Source organism: Coregonus lavaretus (assembly GCF_964263955.1).
Source record: "Coregonus lavaretus genome assembly, chromosome: 1".
Classification (NCBI taxonomy): domain Eukaryota; kingdom Metazoa; phylum Chordata; class Actinopteri; order Salmoniformes; family Salmonidae; genus Coregonus; species Coregonus lavaretus.
In genome coordinates, this window is record NC_139988.1 from 44592158 (window position 1) to 44615629 (window position 23472).

The 23472-nt window shown below is 41.0% G+C and overlaps 1 protein-coding gene across 1 annotated transcript in view; it reads left to right on the forward strand.

Annotated features, from left to right (window-relative positions):
- The window catches only part of LOC311133234 (stromal membrane-associated protein 1-like), a gene marked incomplete at both ends in the record, with an annotated part of 105769 nt that overhangs the window by 16875 nt on the left and 65422 nt on the right, over positions 1-23472 (forward strand). The window contains 3 exons of the mRNA XM_084166721.1: positions 14141-14274; positions 16375-16460; positions 17666-17741. Coding sequence (XP_084022847.1) covers positions 14141-14274; positions 16375-16460; positions 17666-17741 — 296 coding nt within the window. The remainder of the gene's footprint in view (positions 1-14140; positions 14275-16374; positions 16461-17665; positions 17742-23472) is intronic.

The window sequence follows — 23472 nt, forward strand, 5'->3', positions numbered from 1 at the left end:
TTTGCTGCTGTTCTGGGATTGATTTGCACTTTTCGGACCAAAGTATGTTCATCTCTAGGAGACAGAACGCGTATCCTTCCTGAGCGGTATGACGGCTGCGTGGTCCCATGGTGTTTATACTTGCGTATTATTGTTTGTACAGATGAACATGGTACCTTCAGGCGTTTGGAAATTGCTCCCAAGGATGAACCAGACTTGTGGAGGTCTACAATTTTTTGTCTGAGGTCTTGGCTGATTTATTTTGATTTTCCCATGATGTCAAGCAAAGAGGCACTGAGTTTGAAGGTAGGCCTTGAAATACATCCACAGGTACACCTCCAAATGATGTCAATTAGCCTATCAGAAGCTTCTAAAGCCATGACATCATTTTCTGGATCTTTCCAAGCTAATTAAATGCACAGTCAACTTAGTGTATGTAAACTTCTGACCCACTGGAATTGTGATACAGTAAATTATAAGTGAAATAATCTGTCTGTAAACAATTGTTGGAAAAATGACAAAGTAGATATCCTAACCGACTTGTCAAAACTATAGTTTGTTAACAAGAAATTTGTGGAGTGGTTGAAAAACGAGTTTTAATGACTCCAACCTAAGTATATGTAAACTTCTGACTTCAACTGTGTATATATATATATATATATATATATATATATATATATATATATATATATATACACACACATACACACACACACACACACACAAACTACCAGTCAAAAGTTTTAGGACACCTACTCATTCAAGGATTATTCTTTCTTTTTACTATTTTCTATGTTGTGAAATAATAGTGAAGACATCAAAGCTATAAAATAACACATATGGAATCATGTGGTAACCAAAAAAAATATATTTTATATTTGAGATTCTTCAAATAGCCACCTTTTGCCTTGATGACAGCTTTCTCCCAACCAGCTTCACCTGGAATGCTTTTCCAAAAGTCTGGAAGGAGTTCCCACATATGCTGAGCACTTGTTGGCTGCTTTTCCTTCACTCTGCGGTCCGACTCATCCCAAACCATCTCAATGTGGTTGAGGTCAGGGGATTGTGGAGGCCAGGTCATCTGATGCAGCACCCATCACTCCCCTTCTTGGTAAAATAGCCCTTGCACAGCCTGGAGGTGTGTTGGGTCATTGTCCTGTTGAAAAACAAATGATAGTCTCACTAAGCCCAAACCAGATGGGATGGCGTATCGCTGCAGAATGCTGTGGTGGCCATGCTGGTTAAGTGTGCCTTTTGAATTCTAAATTCATCACAGACAGTGTCACCAGCAAAGCACCATCACACCTCCTCCTCCATGCTTCACGGTGGGAACTACACATGCGGAGGTCATCTGTTCACCTTCTCGGCGTCTCACAAAGACACGGCTGTTGGAAGCAAAAATCTCAAATTTGGACTCCTCAGACCAAAGGACAGATAAAAAACGGAAATATCACATTTACATTAGTATTCAAACTCTTTACTCAGTTCTTTGTTGAAGCAGCGATTACAGCCTCTAGTCTTGGGTATGACGCCACAAGCTTAGCACACCTGTATTTGGGGAGTTTCTCCCATTCCTTTCTGCAGATCCTCTCAAGCTCTGTCAGGGTGCATGGGGAGTATTGCTGCACAGCTATTTTCAGGTCTTTCCAGAGTTGTTGGATTGGGTTCAAGTCCGGGCTCTGGCTGGGCCACTCAAGTACATTCAGAGACTTGTCCCAAAGCCACTCCTGTGTTGTCTTGGTTGTGGGCTTAGGGTCGTTGTCCTGTTGGAAGGTGAACCTTCACCTTAGTCTGAGGTCCTGAGCGCTCTGGAGCAGGTTTTCATCAAGGATCTCTCTGTACTTTGCTCCGTTCATCTTTCCCTCGATCCTTCAATTTAAGAATGATGGAGGCCACTGTGTTCTTGGGGACCTTCAATGCTGCAGACATTTTTCGGTACCCTTCCCCAGATCTGTGCCTCGACACAATCCTGTCTCTGACCTTCACAGACAATTCCTTCAACCTCATGGCTTGGTTTTTGCTCTGACATGCACTGTCAACTGTGGGAGCTTATATAGACAGGAGTGTGCCTTTTCAAAATCATGTCCAATCAATTGAATTCACCACAAGTGGACTCAAATCAAGTTGTAGAAACATCTCAAGGATGATCAATGGAAACAGGATGCACCTGAGCTCAATTTCGAGTCTCATAGCAAAGGGTCTGAATACTTATGTAAATGAGGTATTTCTGTTTTCTATTTTTTATCAACTTGCAAACATTTCTAAAAACCTGTTTTCGCTTAGTCATTATGGGGTGTGGTGTGTAGATTGCTGAGGAAAAAATATATTTAATCCATTTGACTACTACAGTGTAGTGAGTGACTCAACAGAGCTGCTAACCAGAGCTGCTCAGCTGTTATTCCACCCAGCCTGCCTGTGTCTCTGTGCCTGTACAGTGTGCACACTGCCCTGTATTCTGAGGTGTTATCACACGTGCGTGAGGCGCGCGAATATTTACAAATATTGAACTAGCCTTTTTGTGTACCTCTGCTATGTGTCGAGGCTTGTAAGCCTATCTAGGCTAAAAAAGAGGACTGGCCTTTATCTCATTAAACTAGCCTACTCCCTTGTGCTGGGACTGGCACGTGTTTCTAGTGGTATCGTCTACATTTTGTATTTAAGTTATTTAGCAGACGCTCTTATTCAGAGTGACTTACAGTAGCAATTAGGGTTAAGTGACTTGCGCAAAGGCACATCAACAGATTTTTCACCTAATCTGCTCTGGGATTTGAACCAACAACCATTTGGTTACTAGTCCAACGCTCTTAACTGCTAGGCTACCTGCCAACCCAGCATGGCATGTAATGTTCAGAACAGGGGCACTCTCTCTGAACTGGCATGATTTTTTCTGTGTTGGTACAGCAAGCTTGGCAAGAAAGCCCGCTTGGCACAGAGGGTTGTTTTGACCTCTCCTTGATACCCCCCTCTCTCTCTGCCTGCTGTATGAAGGAGAGGGCAGCCAACTTCTGTCACTACTGAATGTAGGCCTAGCCAAGGTAAACCCAAAGACACTGGTAACTAACCCAACACCACCAGTGTTGTTTCCAATTGGGAGCAAATGAAGCATAGTGGGCAGATCCAGCAAGGAGGTGGGCAGAGCCAAGCATGAGCTAGCAATATCCTAGTGGTGCATTTTAACACATATTTGCATATTTCCGTTAGGGAATGCCTGCTCTGTGAAGTGCGTGTGCAATAACTCAATTCACCCTTGCACTCCTTAACAATTCCATTTTTGTAAACTTTTAGAAAGGGTGAAGTCTACAAAACGTAGTGCACTCTGTTCGTAACAGATTCTAGTTTTGGCAACAGAAAACTGTATTGAGATTGAATGTTTAATGAGTGCGGAAATAAGCAGAATGTCGGCCAAGTTTCATCAGGCTCCATCTTCTTCCACTTCCCGCCACTTGACGTCCTCTTATCACCATATGGTGAGAATAAGTTCTAAACGGATGCTTCTATCTGTGGCAAACCTGTGGGAGCCAGAGCCAATGGAACTGGATGTTAGGCTAGCCTCACACAACACTTTGTCTGATATCCTGCAGGTTTTTTTGGACCCAACCAAGGTAGACTTGTTTCTGCAACAACTTTCAACATTTAGGAAACCGTGCTCCAAATAGTCAGAGAAGCCATCTTCTCTGTGTCATCATGAGGCCTGCCTACTGTTCCTCTCATCACCAACAGGTGGTGCCAGAAGCCCAATAACTCTGTGAGAGAGAGAGAGTGTCAGGGAATTGATAGAGGCCTAAACGTATGATCTCTCAACCCAATAGTACTTTGTTATCCATAATACCACTGTACTTCATTTTCTTCAGGTGACAGAAGTAGCCTAGTAATTTGAATGGTCTGAGATGATATCTATGAATTCTATTTCTGTTCACTTACCACACTGCTCTGAGCTTCCCTGATGACTTATGGGCACGTATTGGTGTGTAATGTGTGGGTGGGTACCCACCACATGTACTCCTATTCTAAGATACAGGCCCAGGTGCCTACATTCAAAATAGACATAATGCCTTCGGAAAGTATTCAGACCCCTTGACTTTTTCCACATTTTGTTACGTTACAGCCTTATTCTAAAATTGATTAAATAAATAAAAATTCTCAGCAGTCTACACACAATACCCCATAATGACAAAGTGAAAACCAGAAATGCCTTATTTACATAAATATTCAGACCCTTTGCTATGAGACTCTTAATTGAGCTCAGGTGCATCCTGTTTCCATTGATCATCCTTGAGATGTTTCTACAACTTGATTGGAGTCCACCTGTGGTAAATTCAATTGATTGGACATGATTTGAAAAGGCACACACCTGTCTATATAAGGTCCCACAGTTGACAATGCATGTCAGAGCAAAAACCAAGCCATGAGGTCGAAGGAATTGTCTGTAGAGCTCCGAGACAGGATTGTGTCAAGGCACAATCTGGGGAGAAGGGCCTTGGTCAGGGAGGGGACCTAGAACCCGATGGTCCCTCTGACAGAGATCCAGAGTTCCTCTGTGGACATGGGAGAACCTTCCAGAAGGACAACCATCTCTGCAGCACTCCACCAATCAGACCTTTATGGTAGAGTGGCCAGACAGAAGCCACTCCTCAGTAATAGGCACATGACAGCCCGCTTGGAGTTTGCCAAAAGGCACCTAAAGACTCTCAGACCATGAGAAACAAGATTCTCTGGTCTGATGAAACCAAGATTGAACTCTTTGGCCTGAATGCCAAGCGTCACGTCTGGAGGAAACCTGGCACCATCCCAACGGTGAAGCATTGTGGTGGCAGCATCATACAGTGGGGATGTTTTTCAGTGGCAGGGACTGGGAGACTAGTCAGTATCGGGGCAAAGGTGAACAGAGCAAAGTACAGAGAGATCCTTGATGAAATCCTGCTCCAGAGCACTCAGGACCTCAGACTGGGGCGAAGGTTCACCTTCCAACAGGACAACGACCCTAAGCACACAGCCAAGACAATGCAGGAGTGGCTTCAGGACAAGTCTCTGAATGTCCTTGAGTGGCCCAGCCAGAGCCCGGACTTGAACCCGATCGAACATCTCTGGAGAGACCTGAAAATAGCTGTGCAGCAACGCTCCGCATCCAACCTGACAGAGCTTGAGAGCATCTTCAGAGAAGAATGGGAGAAACTCCCCAAATACAGGTGTGCCAAGCTTGTAGCGTCATACCCAAGAAGATTCGACGCTGTAATCGCTGCAAAAGGTGCTTCAACAAAGTACTGAGTAAAGTTTTTAATTTTTAATAAATGTGCAAAAATTACTAAACCTGTTTTTGCTTTGTCATTATGAGGTATTGTGTGTAGATTGATGAGGGGGGGAAAAAACAATTGAATCAATTTTAGAATAAGGCTGTAATGTAACAAAATTTGAAAAAGTCAAGAGGTCTGAATACTTTCCGAAGGCACTGTACATCATTGACACACACACACACACACACACACACACACACAGCTCAGACATATCCAGTTCAGAGAGGCCCAGCTCCAGAGCTCCGTCAGCAGCAGATAACAATTTTGAATGGAAAATGGATGTCTCCATCCAACAAATGTTAGTGCATCGAACCGCATCATATCGAACTGAATCGCATCGTTTGGTTCCTCTGATGAAACCAAATCGACCACATCGTTTCGTTCCTCTAATGAAACCAAATCGACGAATCGCTTTGAACTAAAACATATCATTGCTGTATCGTATCGGAGCCCATGTATCTAGATGTGTATCGAATTGTCATTAAAAGGGAAGATGCACATCCCTGGTGTGTATGCATGTGGCATTCTTGCTTGTAGAATATGTACTGTATGTGCTGTGTGAGCTACTGCAGTTCTTTAACTAATCTGAACACGTCTGTCCTTCTGTGGGAGCTAGTGCTACAACCTAACCTCGTCCCCAGGCTATTGCACAAAGAAGCCTGGGACATCAATGATTCAAAATTGGCCTTAGTGGGAGTGACCCTAGAATTCTATTGGAGTGATCTTACTGAGTGAAGTTAATTTGAGCGAATCACATGACTGCGAGGCGTGACTCCAAATGGAGGCAGGACCCGGGCAGAAACTTGTGGTGCACAGAAGATGCATACTGGAGAGGGTTAGGGGGAAGCCGATTTAAGCCAATGCGTCAAGTTTTTCCCGATCTTTCTGTATTGGCCAAGTTTTTTATTTTATTTTAGTATTTTATTAATTTTATTTTTTTCGGGGGGAATGGATCAGCTTAATATTGCAGATATATTGTATCTTCTATCAATGTAATTGTCTGCATCACTTCCAATCCCCCATGTTTTTTTTTTTTTTTTTTTTTTTTTTTTAAATATATATACTCCCCTTTATTACTTTTCAACCCCACCATCCTTTCCCTACTTGGAGTAAATTAGTGAACAACAATGCCCAGGCCTCTATTTCCGGTCTATACTTACTATCTACACCTTATGGACAGAGTTAATTTGACAATAATTCTATTATATATATATATATATATATATATATATATATATATATATATATATATATATATATATATATATATATATATATATATATATTTTTTTTTTATTGCTCCTGAACTTCTTCTACTCTCAACCTCTCCGATCATTTTCATGATGTCCATCCGGTTTGCTTCTATATGCCAAATCTTTCTAACTGTGCTATTATGGACACAGTATGCTTACATTATTAGCTATCTTTGTTATTATTTGTTGTTATTTGTTATTAGTCCCATCCTTCAACTCTATTCAATACCTCCCATCTAACTCTTAACACCATCCATATAGGATTTCTATTTGCCATATATATTTCAACCGTACTGTGATGTTTTACAAAAGTTCTGAACCTTTCTATTCTCATTGCTTCTACAGATTGTGAATTAAAAAAAAAACATTTTTGCTAAAAGTATTATTATATTATTGATTGATTGACTATGACTTTTCAGATCACCCAGTAATGCTATCTGCAAGGTTAGTTCCAGGTAAATATTGCAATCCTTTAGCCATTCCTGGACCTGTGTCCAAAAACAAGCTACAAATGGACAGAACCAAAACAATTGATCTAATGATTCTGTCTCTTCACAGCAAAATCTGCAGAGCTGGGAAGATTGTATCCCCCATATAAATAACATTCTATTGGTAGCAAGAATTTTATATAATAATTTAAATTGAAAGATTCAAATTTTTGAATCCGGTGTCGTTTTGCGTGTCAGTTCATAAACACTATGCCATGGGATCGGTACGTCAAAGATCTCTTCCCAACTATTTTGCAATCTATATGGGACGGCTGTCAATCCTTTGGTCCTTAAGTGAAACTGATATACTTTTTTATTTATCACAGTTTTCCTTAACCAATTATGTTATTTAATGCAAGGCCGACAGACAAGTTCCTTACTTTCTCCCCCTTCCACTTTCCTCTTCCACTTTTGCGGTAAGGCTGCAATTATTTGGTTGTAATTTTGGGTAGAGCAGACATTTACATATGTTTTTGTCAGCTGCATGTGCGACATAACTCCACCAGTCCTACCGATGATATCATTTACGAAGATTATACCTTTTTTAAACATTCTGTCAAAAAATAAAGTTGTTTTGTCAATTAGTATATTTGAATTTAACCACAATATTTTTTGCATTATTTGTTCTGTCGTTTCTGGAGGATTAAATTGAAATTGCAACCAACTTTCAATGGCTTGTTTTAGAAATAGTGACATTTGGGAGATTATTTCCTTTTCAAATAACTGAAAGTGAGAGGTTGTAATCTGAATAAAGGGAAAAAGGCCTTTCTTGAACATTGGGTGAGACAATCTTACTAATTTGCTTGAGAACCAGTTCAGATTTAAGTATAACTTTTGTATGACTGAAGCTTTTAGTGATAGGTCTAATGCTTTAATATTTAATAATTTCTGTCCTCCGAATTTCATTCATTATATAAATATGCTCTTTTAATTTTGTCTGGCTTGCCGTTCCAAATAAAATTGAATCTTTTTTTCTCATATAATTTAAAAAACTGTTCGCTAGGCGTAGGCAAGACCATAAGCAAATAGGTAAATTGGGATAATACTAAAGAGTTAATCAGGGTGATTTTTCCACAAATTGACAGGTATTTTCCTTTCCATGGTTGTAAGATCTTATCTATTTTTGCTAACTTTCTATAAAAATTTATTGAAGTGAGATCATTTATTTCCTTTGGGATATGTATCCGAGTATATCCACATCACCATCAGACCATTTTATTGGTAAACTACATGGTAATGTAAAAATTGTATTTTTTAGTGATCCAATACGTAATATAGTACATTTGTCATAATTTGGTTGTAATCCAGAGAGGTTAGAAAATGTATCTAGATCCTCTATGAGGCTGTGGAGGGATTCTAGTTGTGGATTTAAAAGAAAACATGAATCATCAGCGTACAATGACACCTTTTGTTTTTAAGCCCTGTATTTCTAATCCTCTGATATTATTATTGGATCTGATTTTAATAGCTAACATCTCGATGGCCACAATAAATAGATATGCCGATAGTGGACAACCTTGTTTCACTCCTCTTGACAGTTTAAAACTTTCTGAGAAATAGCCATTATTTACTATTTTACACCTAGGGTTACTATACATGATTTTGACCCATTTTATAAGAGATTCTCCAAAATTGAAATGCTCCAGGCATTTATATATAAACCCCAGTCGAACTTTATCAAATGCCTTTTCGAAGTCTGCTATGAATAGCAGGCCTGGTTTCCCATATTTTCCATATTTTCCATAGTGTTCTATTGTTTCCAATACTTGCCTTAAATTATCTCCAATGTATCTTCCATGTAAAAAATCTGTCTGATTAGAATGAATAATATCCGACAATACCTTTTTAATTCTATGCGCTATACATTTTGCTAGGATTTTTGCATCACAACACTGAAGTGTAAGGGGCCTCCAATTTTTTAAATGGACTGGCTCTTTATATTTTCCACTTGTATCCTGTTTCAGTAATAATGAGATCAGACCTTCTTCTTGAGTGTCAGATAATCTACCATTTACATAGGAGTGGTTAAAACATGCTAATAACGGTCCTCTTAGTATATCAAAAAAGGTTTGGTATACCTCGACTGGTATGCCATCCAACCCTGGAGTTTTCCCAGACTTAAAGTCTTTAATTGTATCCAGAAGTTCCTCCTCTGTAATTTCACCTTCACATGAGTCTTTCTGTGTGGCTGTTAATTTGACATTATCAATAGAAAAAAAAATCTCTACAATTAGCTTCAGTTAGAGGAGATGGAGGCGACTGAAAAGAAAACATATGCTTAAAGTACTTTGTTTCTTCCTTCAAAATATCATTTGGTGAATTATGGGTGACTCCGTCAATCGTAACCAGTTTCATTAAGTTATTTTTGGTAGCATTCCTATGTTGAAGATTAAAAAATAATTTTGTGCATTTTTCCCCATATTCCATCCAGTTTGCTTTATTTTTATAATATATTACACTTGGTTTTTCTTGAATAAGTTTCTCCATTTCTTTTTGTTTTTCCTCTAATTTATTCTGAGCCTCTATGTTACAGTTTTTATTGCCATCTATCTGTTCTGTTAGACTTTCTATTTCCTTTCTTAGTATAAACTCTTTTGACCTAAATTGCTTTTGTTTTCGAGATGAGTACTGAATTGCATGGCCTCTAAAGGCACATTTAAAGGTGTCCCATACAATAAGGGGATTCGCTGTACCTATGTTATGTTGGAAAAAGTCAGTTATAAATTCCTTTGTTCTAATTATAAATAAATTATCATCCAATAGGCTTTGATTAAATTTCCAATATCCTCGCCCACGTGGAAATTCAGTAAGAGTAATGTATATGCCTATTATATGATGGTCCGACCGCATTCTGTCCCCTATCAACACTTTTTTTACTTTTGGTGCCAACGAGAATGAGATAAGAAAGAAGTCAAGACGACTAGCTTGATTCAGTCTATACTAGATCAGTATATTTAAGCCTCCATATATCTACTAGTTCTAATGTATCCATGACATTCACAATTTCCTTAAGAGCATGTGGGTGATTGTTTGTGGTGTGATTTCCTTTACGGTCCATTGAGCTATTTAAAACAGTATTATAATCCCCCACCATAATAATATTGTCTTGAGTTGCTTGCAGGCTTGATAATTTATTATATATATTGTCAAAGAATTGTGGATCATCATTATTTGGTCCGTAAAGGTTAATGAGCCATATCTGTTTATGGTCCAATAACATATTTAAAATAATCCATCTACCTTGTGTATCTATTTGTACAATTTGCACATTCGGATCGAAATTACTATTAATTAATATCATCACCCCTTTTGAATTTCTTTGCCCATGGGAGAAGTATATTCCCCCCCCCCCCCCATTCTTTTTTCCACGCTACTTCATCTCGAATTGTTGAATGAGTTTCCTGTATACAATAAATATTATATATATTCCTTCTCTTTGAGCCATGTAAATATTGTTCTTCTTTTGTTATTATCAGCTAAGCCATTACAATTATAACTGGCTATACTTATTTCACCATACACCATAATGAGATACAAGTTTCAAGTCTATTTATCATTATATATGTTTGTAAATTTACCAATAAAAAATAGCGTAATGATTGAGTGTCCATATAGCTGTACCATGATATTTGCACTGCTACGGAGCAACCCTTCAATTGTTCTCCACTAATTCCCCCGCTAAAGCCCCTCCCCATCCCAAGTTGAGCCGTCATCCCAGTGATCAGCATCCCACCCACGTCCCTCCGCATCCCTAAGGCCCCGAGAGGCCAGGACCCATCCATCGAAAACAGCACACAGTACCACCCACAAAACAGAAGCAGATTACCCGCCAAAAGCATTTCCAATGCTTTCACCTCTATATATATATATATATATATTTATTTATTTATTATGCATATCCTATTTTCCATCATTATCAATTAATATGCGTAATAATGTCGGCAGTTCACGCATAGGATTCTAACATATAACCCGGATTGCCATTGTATTACATTTAATTCATTGACAAGCAATTATTATCCTAGCAAATAATTCCCGTGGTCCATCCCATACCCTCCCCCCCAACATCCCCACCCCCCCACAACAGATGCCAGAAAAGCACACACGCACATACTCACATACTCCAACACACTCAACCCCCCTCCTCCACAATCCACCATAAAATCAGATACTCAACGGCTGTTATATCCCAGAGCCCAACTCGAGAAATAACTTGATTTACGAGTGCACATACAGTTAAAGCTGATTGAGAAAGCATGCAGATTGAGCAGAAATTGATAACAATGTGAGATTTGATTAATCTACTTAATCTATGTCAAGTCCTATGTGATGGAGATCAGATCCACCCTCTTCACCTGAGACACAAACACACTGATCCCCTGTTGTAACCATTTTCCCAAGCATCTCCATGCGGTCAGACCTTTGATTATTTTGTGCCACCTGGGCTACAATGATAAACCCCCTCTCTGATTGTCCGAGTGTGACCCCCTCCCCATGGGTTACTGCAGCCAGTGTTGCCAGCACTGCCACTACCTGGGTGGGCGTACCCCACCGGAATCCCCACCGGCTAGGTAAAAGGTCGTCAAGGTTCTCATTAGCAGCTTTGATAATTTCCTTGTATATTATGCTCTCCCATCAGGGGGCTCTGGCTTTGTAGGACCAACCCTGCCAGGCAGGCTCAGAATCTTGAGGGGGCGGTGCTGCTCAAGTAGGTCTCTGACCGCATTTATTTCTCTGTTTAGGCTGCATATTCACAGCAGGTCCATAAAAGAGATGGGAACTTCTCTTTGGTGTATGGGTCGCTCAGGTCGGTGTCCAGGTTATAGGGTTAGGGATCTTTCCATCATGATAGGACAATGAAAAATTAGATTAGATGTATACTATATTTAAACATGTATATCCCTCATCTACACAAAATTGAAAGCTCTCTCTCAGTACCCCTGCTCATAGACCCCCGGTCGGCTCTGGGATATGCAACCATTTCCCCTCTCACTCAATTAACGCTGCACCTTTTCAAACACAAAAATGCACACCACATGGTTGACTGGGGAAGAAATGGGCTGAGCGTGTAAACGCACCCGCATCCACATCTGCCGCAAGGGGGAAAGGACGCCAGAGAGAACACAGGACCAACCACAACAACCATCCGCCAAAACAACAACCTCCCGCCAAAAAAGCCATGTTCTAATTATTTGTATTTAAATATGTATTATTCTGCTTGTTATATCTTTTTATCCTTTTATAAAATACTATACTTACAATAAATATTATTTAATATTACAATCCCTATCATTGCTAGTATCAGGTGCTCCAATATTTGACTCCTCTATTACAACTTTTAGAATAGCCATGGAGTAGTCTTTGTGTCTCTGAACATTTGGTTGTCAATATATAATTTATCCACCACTAGTGCAACACGTTTCCCTTTTAATCTGTTTTCCTTGAAGATTGGATACAGAACTTTGCGCCTTTCTACAATCTCCCTCGGGAACTGATCATTCATGCCTATTTTCGTGCCAGCAAGTCTTTTTCCTAGGCTTTTCACCATAGCTTTATCCTTAAAAAAAGCAAATTTGGCAAAGATTGGGCGGTCATATTTCTGTCCTCTTTTTCCGAAACGATGTACACGTTCGAGTTGGATTTTAACGACAGCCTCGAGTGGGATTTGTAGCGCTATATGCAGGAAGTCCTTCATAATATTCTCTGTTATTTCTCCCTCCTTTTCCTGAATACCCGTAAGTACTAGATTTTCCCTCATCGATCTAGTTTGGATGTCTAGTAAGGCTTCTCTCAGAAGATTGTTCTCCTTTTTTAGATCCCTAACGTCCGTTTCCATTTTAGAAACTGTCACTTTTAATTCTTTGGTTTCTTTCTCCATTACCAAAGCTTTTTCGTCACTCATTTGAAGACTCGCTTTCAACTCTTTTACGTCTTTACTGACCAATTTTAGTATGCCCAATTTGTCATTTATCGACTTCAACAGGTCGCTTTCCACACTTACCATACCCAGTGGTGAAAAGCATATATCATCTGTATCAGTCGATGAGTCGCGTTTTCTTTTGGGGATCGGCTCTCCACGCTTGTCTTCAGTCATGTTTGGGTGTTGCGTGTTGTTGTAATATTTGTCGATATATTTCTCTAGCCTTATGATCTGTTTTGTGTTATTATCCAGATTGAATTATATTAACTGCGAATATATGAAATGCTAATATTTAGTCTAATTTACTAATTTTGAATATTATGTTTTTATCTTGAGGTGTTTCGTACCGATTTCTATTCAATACGCCATCTTGTCTACGCGTGCCCCGCCTCTACCAATCTTTACTAATTACATGCCACTCATGTATTGGCCAAGTTTGATGCATTGGTCCACCAGACTATTTGCACATTTGGGTGGAAGTGTCTGGGAACGAGATTAGCCACAACCTAACCTGGACTGTATAGCATCCAGCCCCCACCAGAGAGCAGCAGAGCACTGTTCCCCAGCGCCAGAGGTAGACGTTGTCCCTTTAACCGCAGATCTAGGATCAGATAGGGCCTAATGGTTATGATTAGCATGCCTATCTGATCCTAGATCAAATCATGGGTATGACAAAAATATCTAGCCTAACCCTGTATCAGTGGTTGAGTGCAACTTTATCTACCGCCACTTGTTCCTCAAGCACTTTCAGGGTGGATTGAATTTTCGACAGCTTTGAACAATGGTGTCACAGACCAGGCCAGTAGTAAGAAGCTACTGAGAAGGCCTGTTAGTGCCTCCAGCTCCCCTGTAACACACTCACGTACGTAAAGCCCTGTCCTCAGGTTGACGGTAGGGGTCTTAATTTCAAGCTCGGCTGCCTGTCTCCCCGAGTTGGAGAGCACCACTGTCACTCATTGAGTCTCCAGGGCACTGTGTGTGTGTTTTAGGGGATGTGTTTGTTAGGTTGGCTGATTAGGTCTGTAGTCCGTCAGTGGTTGATCTATGGCAGGGGGTTCTGACTAATCGGCTAATCAATGCTCTTCAGACTGGACCACGCTTAGTTAAAGGAATCAGTGTCAATGCTAGGCTGGAACAAAAACCAGCACACCCCTGGAGTTCGTGCAGTACTAGAATAATAACTATGTGTGGGTGTCTGCATCTGTGTAGGTCCACGGTGGGCATCGTGGAACCTGGGGGTCTTCATGTGTATCCGCTGTGCTGGCATCCACAGGAACCTGGGAGTCCACATCTCCAGAGTAAAATCTGTCAACCTGAACCAATGGACCCAAGAACAGATCCAGGTAACATGGGAATGCGTTTATGGGGGTGTGTGACGGACAGTTTGGTCTGTGTATTTTTTTGGTGGGGTTCAGTGTGGGAGGGTGTGAGGCAGTGCGAGTAAGAACTATGGAAAAAGTGCGTATATATTTGTGAGGATGAAAAAAAGAAAATAGTTGTGCATGCATTCAAACCCAACATGTACATCTACATTTTAGTCATTTAGCAGACGCTCTTATCCAGAGCGACTTACAGTTAGTGAATACATACTTATTTTTATACTGGACCCCCGTGGGAATCGAACCCACAACCCTGGTGTTGCAAACGCCATGCTCTATCAACTGAGCTACATCCCTGCCAGCCATTCCCTCCCCTACCCTGGACGACGCTGGGCCAATTGTGCACCGCCCATGAGTCTCCCGGTCGCGGCCGGCTGCGACAGTGCCTGGATTCGAACCAGGATCTCTAGTGGCACAGTTAGCACTGCGATGCGGCGCCTTAGACCACTGCGCCACTCAGGAGGCCTATCTGTGGTTTATTGAAGAGAGTGCATAGCTGTTATCTGTGGGGATCGCTAGAGCGTGAGTCTCTCTCTGAATGTTAATTGCTAACCCTAATTAATTCCTGATGGGTGATTATTCCAACTTCAGCTCATTCATTCCTCCTCCCAACGCTATCATCCTCATCTGTCTGGTGTGTGCACGACTGTGTGTGTCCCTGTTTGTGTGGTTTCCGGGTGCCAGCGTGCCTGCCTGTCTGTTTTCCGGGTTTCTGTGTGTGTCATTACCAAGTACAAACTGACTAGAATGTAAATATAACATTTCAAAGCAGTCAGGTTGTGACTTTTTGTTCAGTTTCTCTTCATTCCATTTGTTTTGAAGACCTTGCCCTCGATTTTAATGTGAGTCATTCTACCTCAAAAAGCACAAGAGGATTTCGACACCCACCATCTCAAATTGTGCTGAAATCGTTTCTGTAGTTAGAAACAGATTCAATTATTTTGTTGAAATATAATTTGATCTCTGAAAAAATAAGTAAATTGATTACATCCAAATTGACTCTTTTTAATTGTTAGGATTCATATAATATTTAATAAATATAGTACCTAACATCCGATTTGGACCATAATTCTTCGTAACAATGAGTAAGACGAGGAATACAATAAAATTATCAAAAGCCATCCACAGACCCCCCCACGCCAATCCCAATCCAACAACCAGTATACAGTATCTGTTCTCTATGTCTAACAATTAGTATGGAGCTGTGGCTTGGAGTAGGCTATTGCTTCTTCATCCTATGTTATGTATTCCCTGTGAATCTGGTTATGTTTTCTTTTGTCCCCAGTTCAGAAAAATGTGCTGTTGAAGTCCCTTGCATTATTTCCATAAATTAGTGTGAAAGTTCCTGGTTTTGCCCACTAGATGCTGCTATTCCTGCTACTGCCACACCCTTTTATACATTTTGCTTGGTCTCTTGTGTTTATTAAATGGATCACAACATCGTCTTTGCAACTTTGGGTAGAAAACCAATAGCTTTTGCTCATGATCAAAATAAATTGTGTGGTTATGAAAGCAATTCAGTTTGTCCTTCTCTTAGGCTTAATCTGTGTCCAGGAAACGACCCCTCTGTGTCTGTGTGTGTGGTTTATTCCCTTCAAAAAAGGTCTGGATTAGTTACTGTTAGACCATTTCTGGTGAACAAGCAAACCATTAGGCTACAGCGGTTCTAATGGTTTCAATGTTATGGTCTCTAATGTTGTTCAATGGTAAACGTCCCAAACAAACATTGGATAGTGTTTTGCAATGCTAATGGTATCGGGTTGGGTTAAATGGTAAATGTCACTAATCACACTACGTATAGAAATGTTTTCTAATAATATTATTGAACAAATATGACTCCCATGCAATTGTTTATAATTGTATTATTTTATTAGGGTTATCACAACGTTTGCGTCACTAGCACATTTCTCCATCAATGTTTTGGAAAAGTTTACACCATAGGGATAGCCTTCTCAGAGCTGACATTTGTTGGACTATTCAAGGAAAGTTGGGTTGAGGCATTAGGTTGCTATGAGAAGGACAAACTGAATTGCTTTCATGAAGGGCTGGCTTGATTTATGAGGATGTATGGTGGACATGGGGAACACCAAGGCCAAACAGCTGGATGAAGCCCACCTCCCAGACAACTTCAGACGGCCACAGACAGACCAGTATCCTTTCGTCTTCGTGTGTGTGGTTTATAATAATGAACCTCTCTGTGTGCATCTGTATTTGACCACCACCCTACTCTACAAAACACAGTTCCTTTTCCCACTTTACTTTGGAACCAGTTATGATGAGACACGCATTTGGACACAGCACCTTTTGAGTGCATTGTTATATTGAAGAGTGTAACGCAGCATGGCAGCATAGTACTGGTTTGCCTGCTGTTCTGATAAGGAGGAACAGGACAGCTGTGTGTTCTTAATAACATCTGTTCCTGTTCAAAGTCGGACGGAATTCACACTGTCAGCTTGTTTCAAGATTGTTCTCTAATATATAATCTGATATCTAGCTTTTATTTTTGTGTGGTCATCAGTTTTGCCATTTTGGTGGCTACTGCTAGTTCTGACAGAAGCTCAAAGGCATAGAGGTAGAGATAGACTATGTAGGCCTACGTACAGTATATTCAATGTGTGGGTAGTTGGAGTATTTAAAATGTAAGGCTATGTGTTTCTTTGCTTTCATGTTGTCGTTCTCACGCTCACCTTTTGTATTGATAAAGTGCCATTCCTTTTTCATGGTTCCTTTGTCGGTCTTTCTTTTCTTCGCTCCCATCTTTCCCATCTCCTTTTCTGTTACTTCTCTGTTGTCAGATAGTTGCCCCCTATTTGTCACACACACACACACACTGCCCTGGCTTCTGACTCGTCTCGTGTAAATTCCAGCATGAATAAAGATGTGTCTACAGGAGAAGCACCCAAATAGATTCACACACACTTTTTGTCAAGGGTCTGTATTTTTCCCTGCTCTGACAGTGTCCTCACCCTTTCTCTTGTTGTTCCACATTGTGAATTTCAGTCTCTCCCTTTCTTTTCTCCTCCTTTCCTCCCATGCCTCTCGCTTCTCCCCTATTCCTCACTCCATTCCATCCTCTCACCTTCTGCCCCGTTTCATCCTCCTTCTCTGCCCCTATCCCTCTCCACCTCTAGTTCCATCTCTCTTCTCTCTTCCTCCAGGATATACATTTTTCAGTAGCGGTGCTATTGTGTTGTGATCAAAGTTTCATGAAGGTGCAAATCCAATAATGCCACTGGAGCGAGTGGTGTGTCTGTGTGTTGTCTCTGTGTCTCTCTTTGTGTATGTGTTTGTGTGTGACTGTTGTGTGTGTGTGTGTGTGTGTACCACAGTGTCATTCCTTAACCCCTGATCTCAGAGCAGTGGAGGTCTTCATCCGGGATAAGTATGAAAGGAAGAAATACTATGACCAGAATGGCCTCAAAACAGCTCCAGTAAGTGTGTGTACACACACACACACACACACACACACACACACACAGACTGTCCACAACACTGATCTGTTACACAGCAATTGGCACAGATAATGGGCATGTGTCTGTCCGCATTGTGTGGGGGTAGCATTTGTGTGAGATTTGTAAGTGAATGCTCTGCGTATGGGAGTTATTTGTGTGGGTGGCTGCGTACTGGTATGCAAAGTATGTGTGGGTGATTGAATGCATGCCAATCTGTGTGTGTATGTATTTGTTTGTGCTCATGCTTGCAAATGCACTCATCTCTCAGATCACTGAGTGTCTAAAGCCCATTTTCCATCTGAGGGGCCTAACCCTCTCCCCCTGTCCACTCACACCTGCTAACTAGTGTTAGCCTGATAGCCCAGCTGACACACACACTCACTCACTCACTCATGACGTATGCACACTTTATGCAGACTTTCACATCACAGAGATCTCCTTCTCTCTCTCTCTCTCTCTCTCTCTCTCTCTCTGTGTATGTGTCTCTCTCTCTCTGTGTATGTGTCTCTCTCTCTCTCTCTCTCTCTCTCTCTCTCTCTCTCTGTGTGTATGTGTCTCTCTCTCTCTCTCTCTCTGTGTGTATGTCTCTCTCTCTCTCTCTGTATGTGTCTTTCTCTCTCTCAGTTTAAAGGGATTTATTGACATGGGAAACGTGTTTACATTGCCAAAGCAAGTGGAATCGATAATAAACAAAAGTGAAATCTCTCTCAGGTTCTGCTAGCAGGAGTACTCTGATCTAGTATCTGTCTCTGCCACCCACACAGAAACGTCCTTTTTATATGCAAATTCTCTGCACAATTTGTCAGCTAACTTATTTTTGTAGGCTAATTTTTACCAATGAATTTTTTTATTTTTTTTATTGACATCCAGGAAGTAGTGCGCACCGTGAGTCAGGACCAAGGTTCGGGACTTCCGAGGTGGGCGCGGTTAAAGGATGTAAACAATTGTCAAATTTTATGAGAGTAAAGAATGTCAGATCGAGAACAAAGAGGAAATTGGAGCCCTGCCTTATTTTCTGAATAAGAGCAGAAGTGTTTTGGCTAATATTACTCACAGGATATTTATATTACTCTCTAAGATTCAAATAATAGCCTACCTAATGACACCTTTCCAACTGTATTTTTGAGTATCCTGCCTACATCCCATAATGTAGTCCCTTTCAAGTTTGTCTGTTTGTCAAGTTTGTACTCTTGTGCCGTATCGGTTTGAGAAGGATTATACTTCCATTTGCGGGCTGACCGAGAGAAATTAGTGAGCAGATGTCAAGGAAACACAGGCTCTTCCCAGAACGCACAGTGACTGGTGGTGCGGTTGCTGGAGATGCCTACCTCTACCAACATACAGTGAATGTCTCGGCTGTCGAGAATGGGACCAGCTTATTCCGATAATGGAGGAGGTAGAACATCAGACTGATGATGCAGCAGAAGATGGCATCTGTAACTAAACACTCCGATTTCTCTCATCAATCCTGGTGTGTTGGAGACTTTCTTCAGAATGCCCAGGATCAACTGGAAACGATGTGCCACACCTGACGGTCCAAATGGGAAGCTCTCTGAAGCATAAGTGTTTTGGCTAATATTACTCACAGGATATTTATATTACTCTCTAAGATTCAAATAATAGCCTACCTAATGACACCTTTCCAACTGTATTTTTGAGTATCCTGCCTACATCCCATAATGTAGTCCCTTTCAAGTTTGTCTGACAATGATGACATGCAGGCTAGGTAAACTGTGTCTAGAACGAGTGGATGTGCGCCATAGAAATAGAATGTATGGGACACGCACTTCACAATCTAGGTCTACATGAACAAGAATTTATATTACCGAACAGTGTAAGAAGTATAAAGTCAATAGTGGTAGTAGAGAAGAACATGTTGCTTGCAATTGCCAGTCTAGCTTTTATGCCAATAATATCCCAATTAGCCTGTAAACCCACACACAAGAGGAAGAAAAACAGCCTCACACTTCACCACTAACACCCTTTGAACGATGAGTTGGCTACACAGTCTTCAAGTATACAAGACCAAGAGAGCCGTCAATAGTATTGCGGCAGGTAGCCTTTCGGTTAGAGTTTTGGGCAGGAACCGAAAGGTTGGTGGATCGAATCCCCGAGCCGAAAAATCTGTATGTGCCCATGAGCAAGGCACTTAATCCTAACTGCTCCTGTTAGTCGCTCTGGATAAGAACATCTGCTAAATTACCTAAATGTATTGTAACATCATCAATACGGCTTATAAATGAATATGCTTAATGATCCCTGAGACTGTTATATTTGATGTTGGACAGGCCTATTTATTTTCTTGGTTGTTGAATATAACATTGTCATGTATTTATTTTCTGTTCAATTACATCCAACTAACCTTACCCCAGGAAGTTGAGGAGGCTCATAGCATCTTATACAAATCACATTTTCAAGAAATAACATTGTAGGTACTTTCTTTTTTAATAAACAATTTAATGTTATTATAAAACACAGTGGTGTAAAGAACTTAAGTAAAAAAATACTTTAAAGTACTACTTTAAAGTACTACTTTACTATTCATATTTTTGCCAACTTTTACTTCACTACATTCCTAAAGAAAATATTGTACTTTTTACTCCGTACGTTTTCCCTGACACCCAAAAGTACTAGTTATATTTTGAATGCTTAGCAGCACAGGAAAATGGTCCAATTCATGCACTTATCAACAGAACATCCCTGGTCATCCCTACTGCCTCTGATCTGGCGGACTCATTAAACACACATGCTTCATTTGTAAATTATGTCTAAATGTTGGAGTGTGCCCCTGGCTATCCGTAAATTTAAAAAACAAGAAAATGGTGCCGTCTGGTTTGCTTAATATAAGGAATTTGAAATGATTTATACTTTTACTTTTGATACTTAAGTACATTTTAGCGGTTACATTTACTTTTGATACTAAAGTATATTTAAAACCAAATACTTTTAGACTTTTACTCAAGTAGTATTTTACTGGGTGACTTTCCGAACACCCGGTGCAAAACATGCCTACCCGAGAGCCGGGCAAGATTAATCAAATCCCCTCATTGAATAGAACGGGTGTACCCATTCAAGACAATGATGGCATAATAGGTGGACTGCTGGCCATTGTGAGTGTACCCATAGGAGCAAAGCAGGAAGTGTACCCATCAGTCTGTGCTGTGATTTGTTGAATCAACTCAACTCATTGCATGAGCCACATCAGTTAGCATCATTTGAATGAACATTCTATGTTACCATGGAAATTATTGCATTACGCATGGCAAGCGGTACCGATGCACCAAGTCTGGAAACAACAGGACCCTGAACAGCTTCTACCCCCAAGCCATAAGACTGCTAAATAGTTAACAACATAGCTACCTGGACTATCTGCACTGACCCTTTTTGCACCAACATTTTTGACTCATCACATATGCTGCTGTTACTGTTTATTATCTGTCACTTTATTCCTAGTTATATGTACATATCTACATCAATTACCTCGCACCTCTGCACATCAACTCTGTACTTGAACCCCTTGTACAGTCAAAACATTTCTGAAAGGCTATCACTCTTTCACACTGTGGTAAATAAAGCCAGTTTGCTATTTAGAATTATTTATTTCAGTTTTTAGAGGGAGAGAAACCAAAAGCCCACGTGCCTATTTTTCGAAAAATCGCAGTCGACATGCCATTGTATTTACCTAAATTCTCGCTCAATTCCAGGACCACTGCCAGCAATTTTTGTTGTTGTTGCCCGATGCAGGACTCTAGTGCCAGAGAAGAGAGACTCTCGGACTGAAACGCCTCCATTAATTTACGAAAAGATAGTCAATTTGTGCCACAGTTTAGACTACCGATAGATCAGCGTTCTAACTCCCCCTTGTGATAGTGTGGTGCAATGACAGAACGACGCAATTTACCATAATCTGCCACCATCTACCACAAATGGTCGCGGCATAAGCTCAAAACATTAAAAGTTATTGTGACTCATTGTGTATTTATTATTACTTTTATTATTACGTGTTATTACTTTTCTATTATTTCTCAATTTTCTCTCTCTGCATTGTTGGGAAGGGCCCGTAAGTAAGCATTCCACTGTTAGTCTACACCTGTTGTTAATGAAGCATGTAACAAATATAATGTGACCAGGCAGCCATTGCAAGTGTACCCATGAGTTGACCAGTCAAATTGCCAGGGTTAGAGGTTCCAAGCCTGTTCTATTCATTCTGATTTCTTTTTGTAAAATATTTTTTTTACCCCCTTTTTCTCCCAATTTTAATTACGATCTCATCGCAGCAACTCCCTAACGGGCTTGGGAGAGGCGAAGGTCGAGTCATGCGTCCTCCGAAAGATGACCCGCCAAACCGCGCTCGTTAACACCCGCCCGCTTAACCGGGAAGCCAGCTGCACCAATGTGTCGGAGGAAACACCGTTCAACTGACGACCGAAGTCAGCCTGCAGGCGCCCGAGCCCGCCACAAGGAGTCGCTAGAGCGCGATAAGCCAAGTAAAGCCCCCCCGGCCAAACCCTCCCCTAACCCGGACGACACTGGGCCAATTGTGCGCCGCCCTATGGGACTCCCAGTCACGGCCGGTTGTGACACAGCCTGGGATCAAACCCGGGTCTGTAGTGATGCCTCAGACCACTGCACCACTCAGGAGGCCCTATTCATTCTGATGTCTATGCCCATGAGTTTACCGGAATGAATAAACCTCTGAGGTAGAGAATGGTGCTGTTCCAGGTGGTCTATAGTCCATAGCAGTCACTGCACGCAACCACCAATGATTGCATGACATGTTATTGGTGGCATTCCACAACATCACACTGCCATCATTAGGCTAGCTAAAGTTAGTTGCAAAGTTAAGGTGAAAAATTTCACCTTGGTTGGTTTTTCAACCAGGGCGATGTTGGGAGATGTTTAATTTTATTTATTTAACCTTTATAAAATTAGGCAAGTCAGTTAAGAACAAATTCTTATTTACAATGACGGCCTACTAAGAGGCAAAAGGCCTCCTGCGGAGACAGGGGCTGGGATTAAAAATGTAGGACAAAACACACATCACGACAAGAGACAACACTACATAAAGAGAGACCTAAGACAAAAAAGCATGGCAGCAGCGCAACATGGTAGCAGCACAAACATGGCACTAACATTGTTGGGCACAGACAACAGCAAAAAGGTAAAGACAACAATACATCAGACGACGCAGCCACAAGTGTCAGTAAGAGTGTCCATGATTGAGTCTTTGAATGTAGAGATGGAGATAAAACTGTCCAGTTTGAGTGTTTTTTTGCAGCTCGTTCCAGTCTCTAGCTGCAGTGAACTGAAAAGAGGAGCGACCGAGGGCTGTGTGTGCTTTGGGTAACTTTAACAGAATGTGACTGGCAGAACGGGTGTTGTGTGGAGGATGAGGGTTGCAGTAGGTATCTCCGATAGTGGGGATTGAGGCCTGAGAGGGTTTTTATAAATAAGCATCAACCAGTGGGTCTTGCGTCGCACATACAGAGATGGCCAGTTTACAGAGGAGTATAGAGTGCAGTGATGTGTCCTATAAGGAGCATTGGTGGCAAATATGATGGCTGAATAGTAAAGAACATCTAGCCGCTCGAGAGCACCCTTACCTGCAGATCTATAAATTATGATTCTGTCATCTAGCATGGGTGGTCATCTGAATCAGGGTTAGTTTGGCAGCTGGGGTGAAAGAGGAGTGATTATGATAGAGGCAACC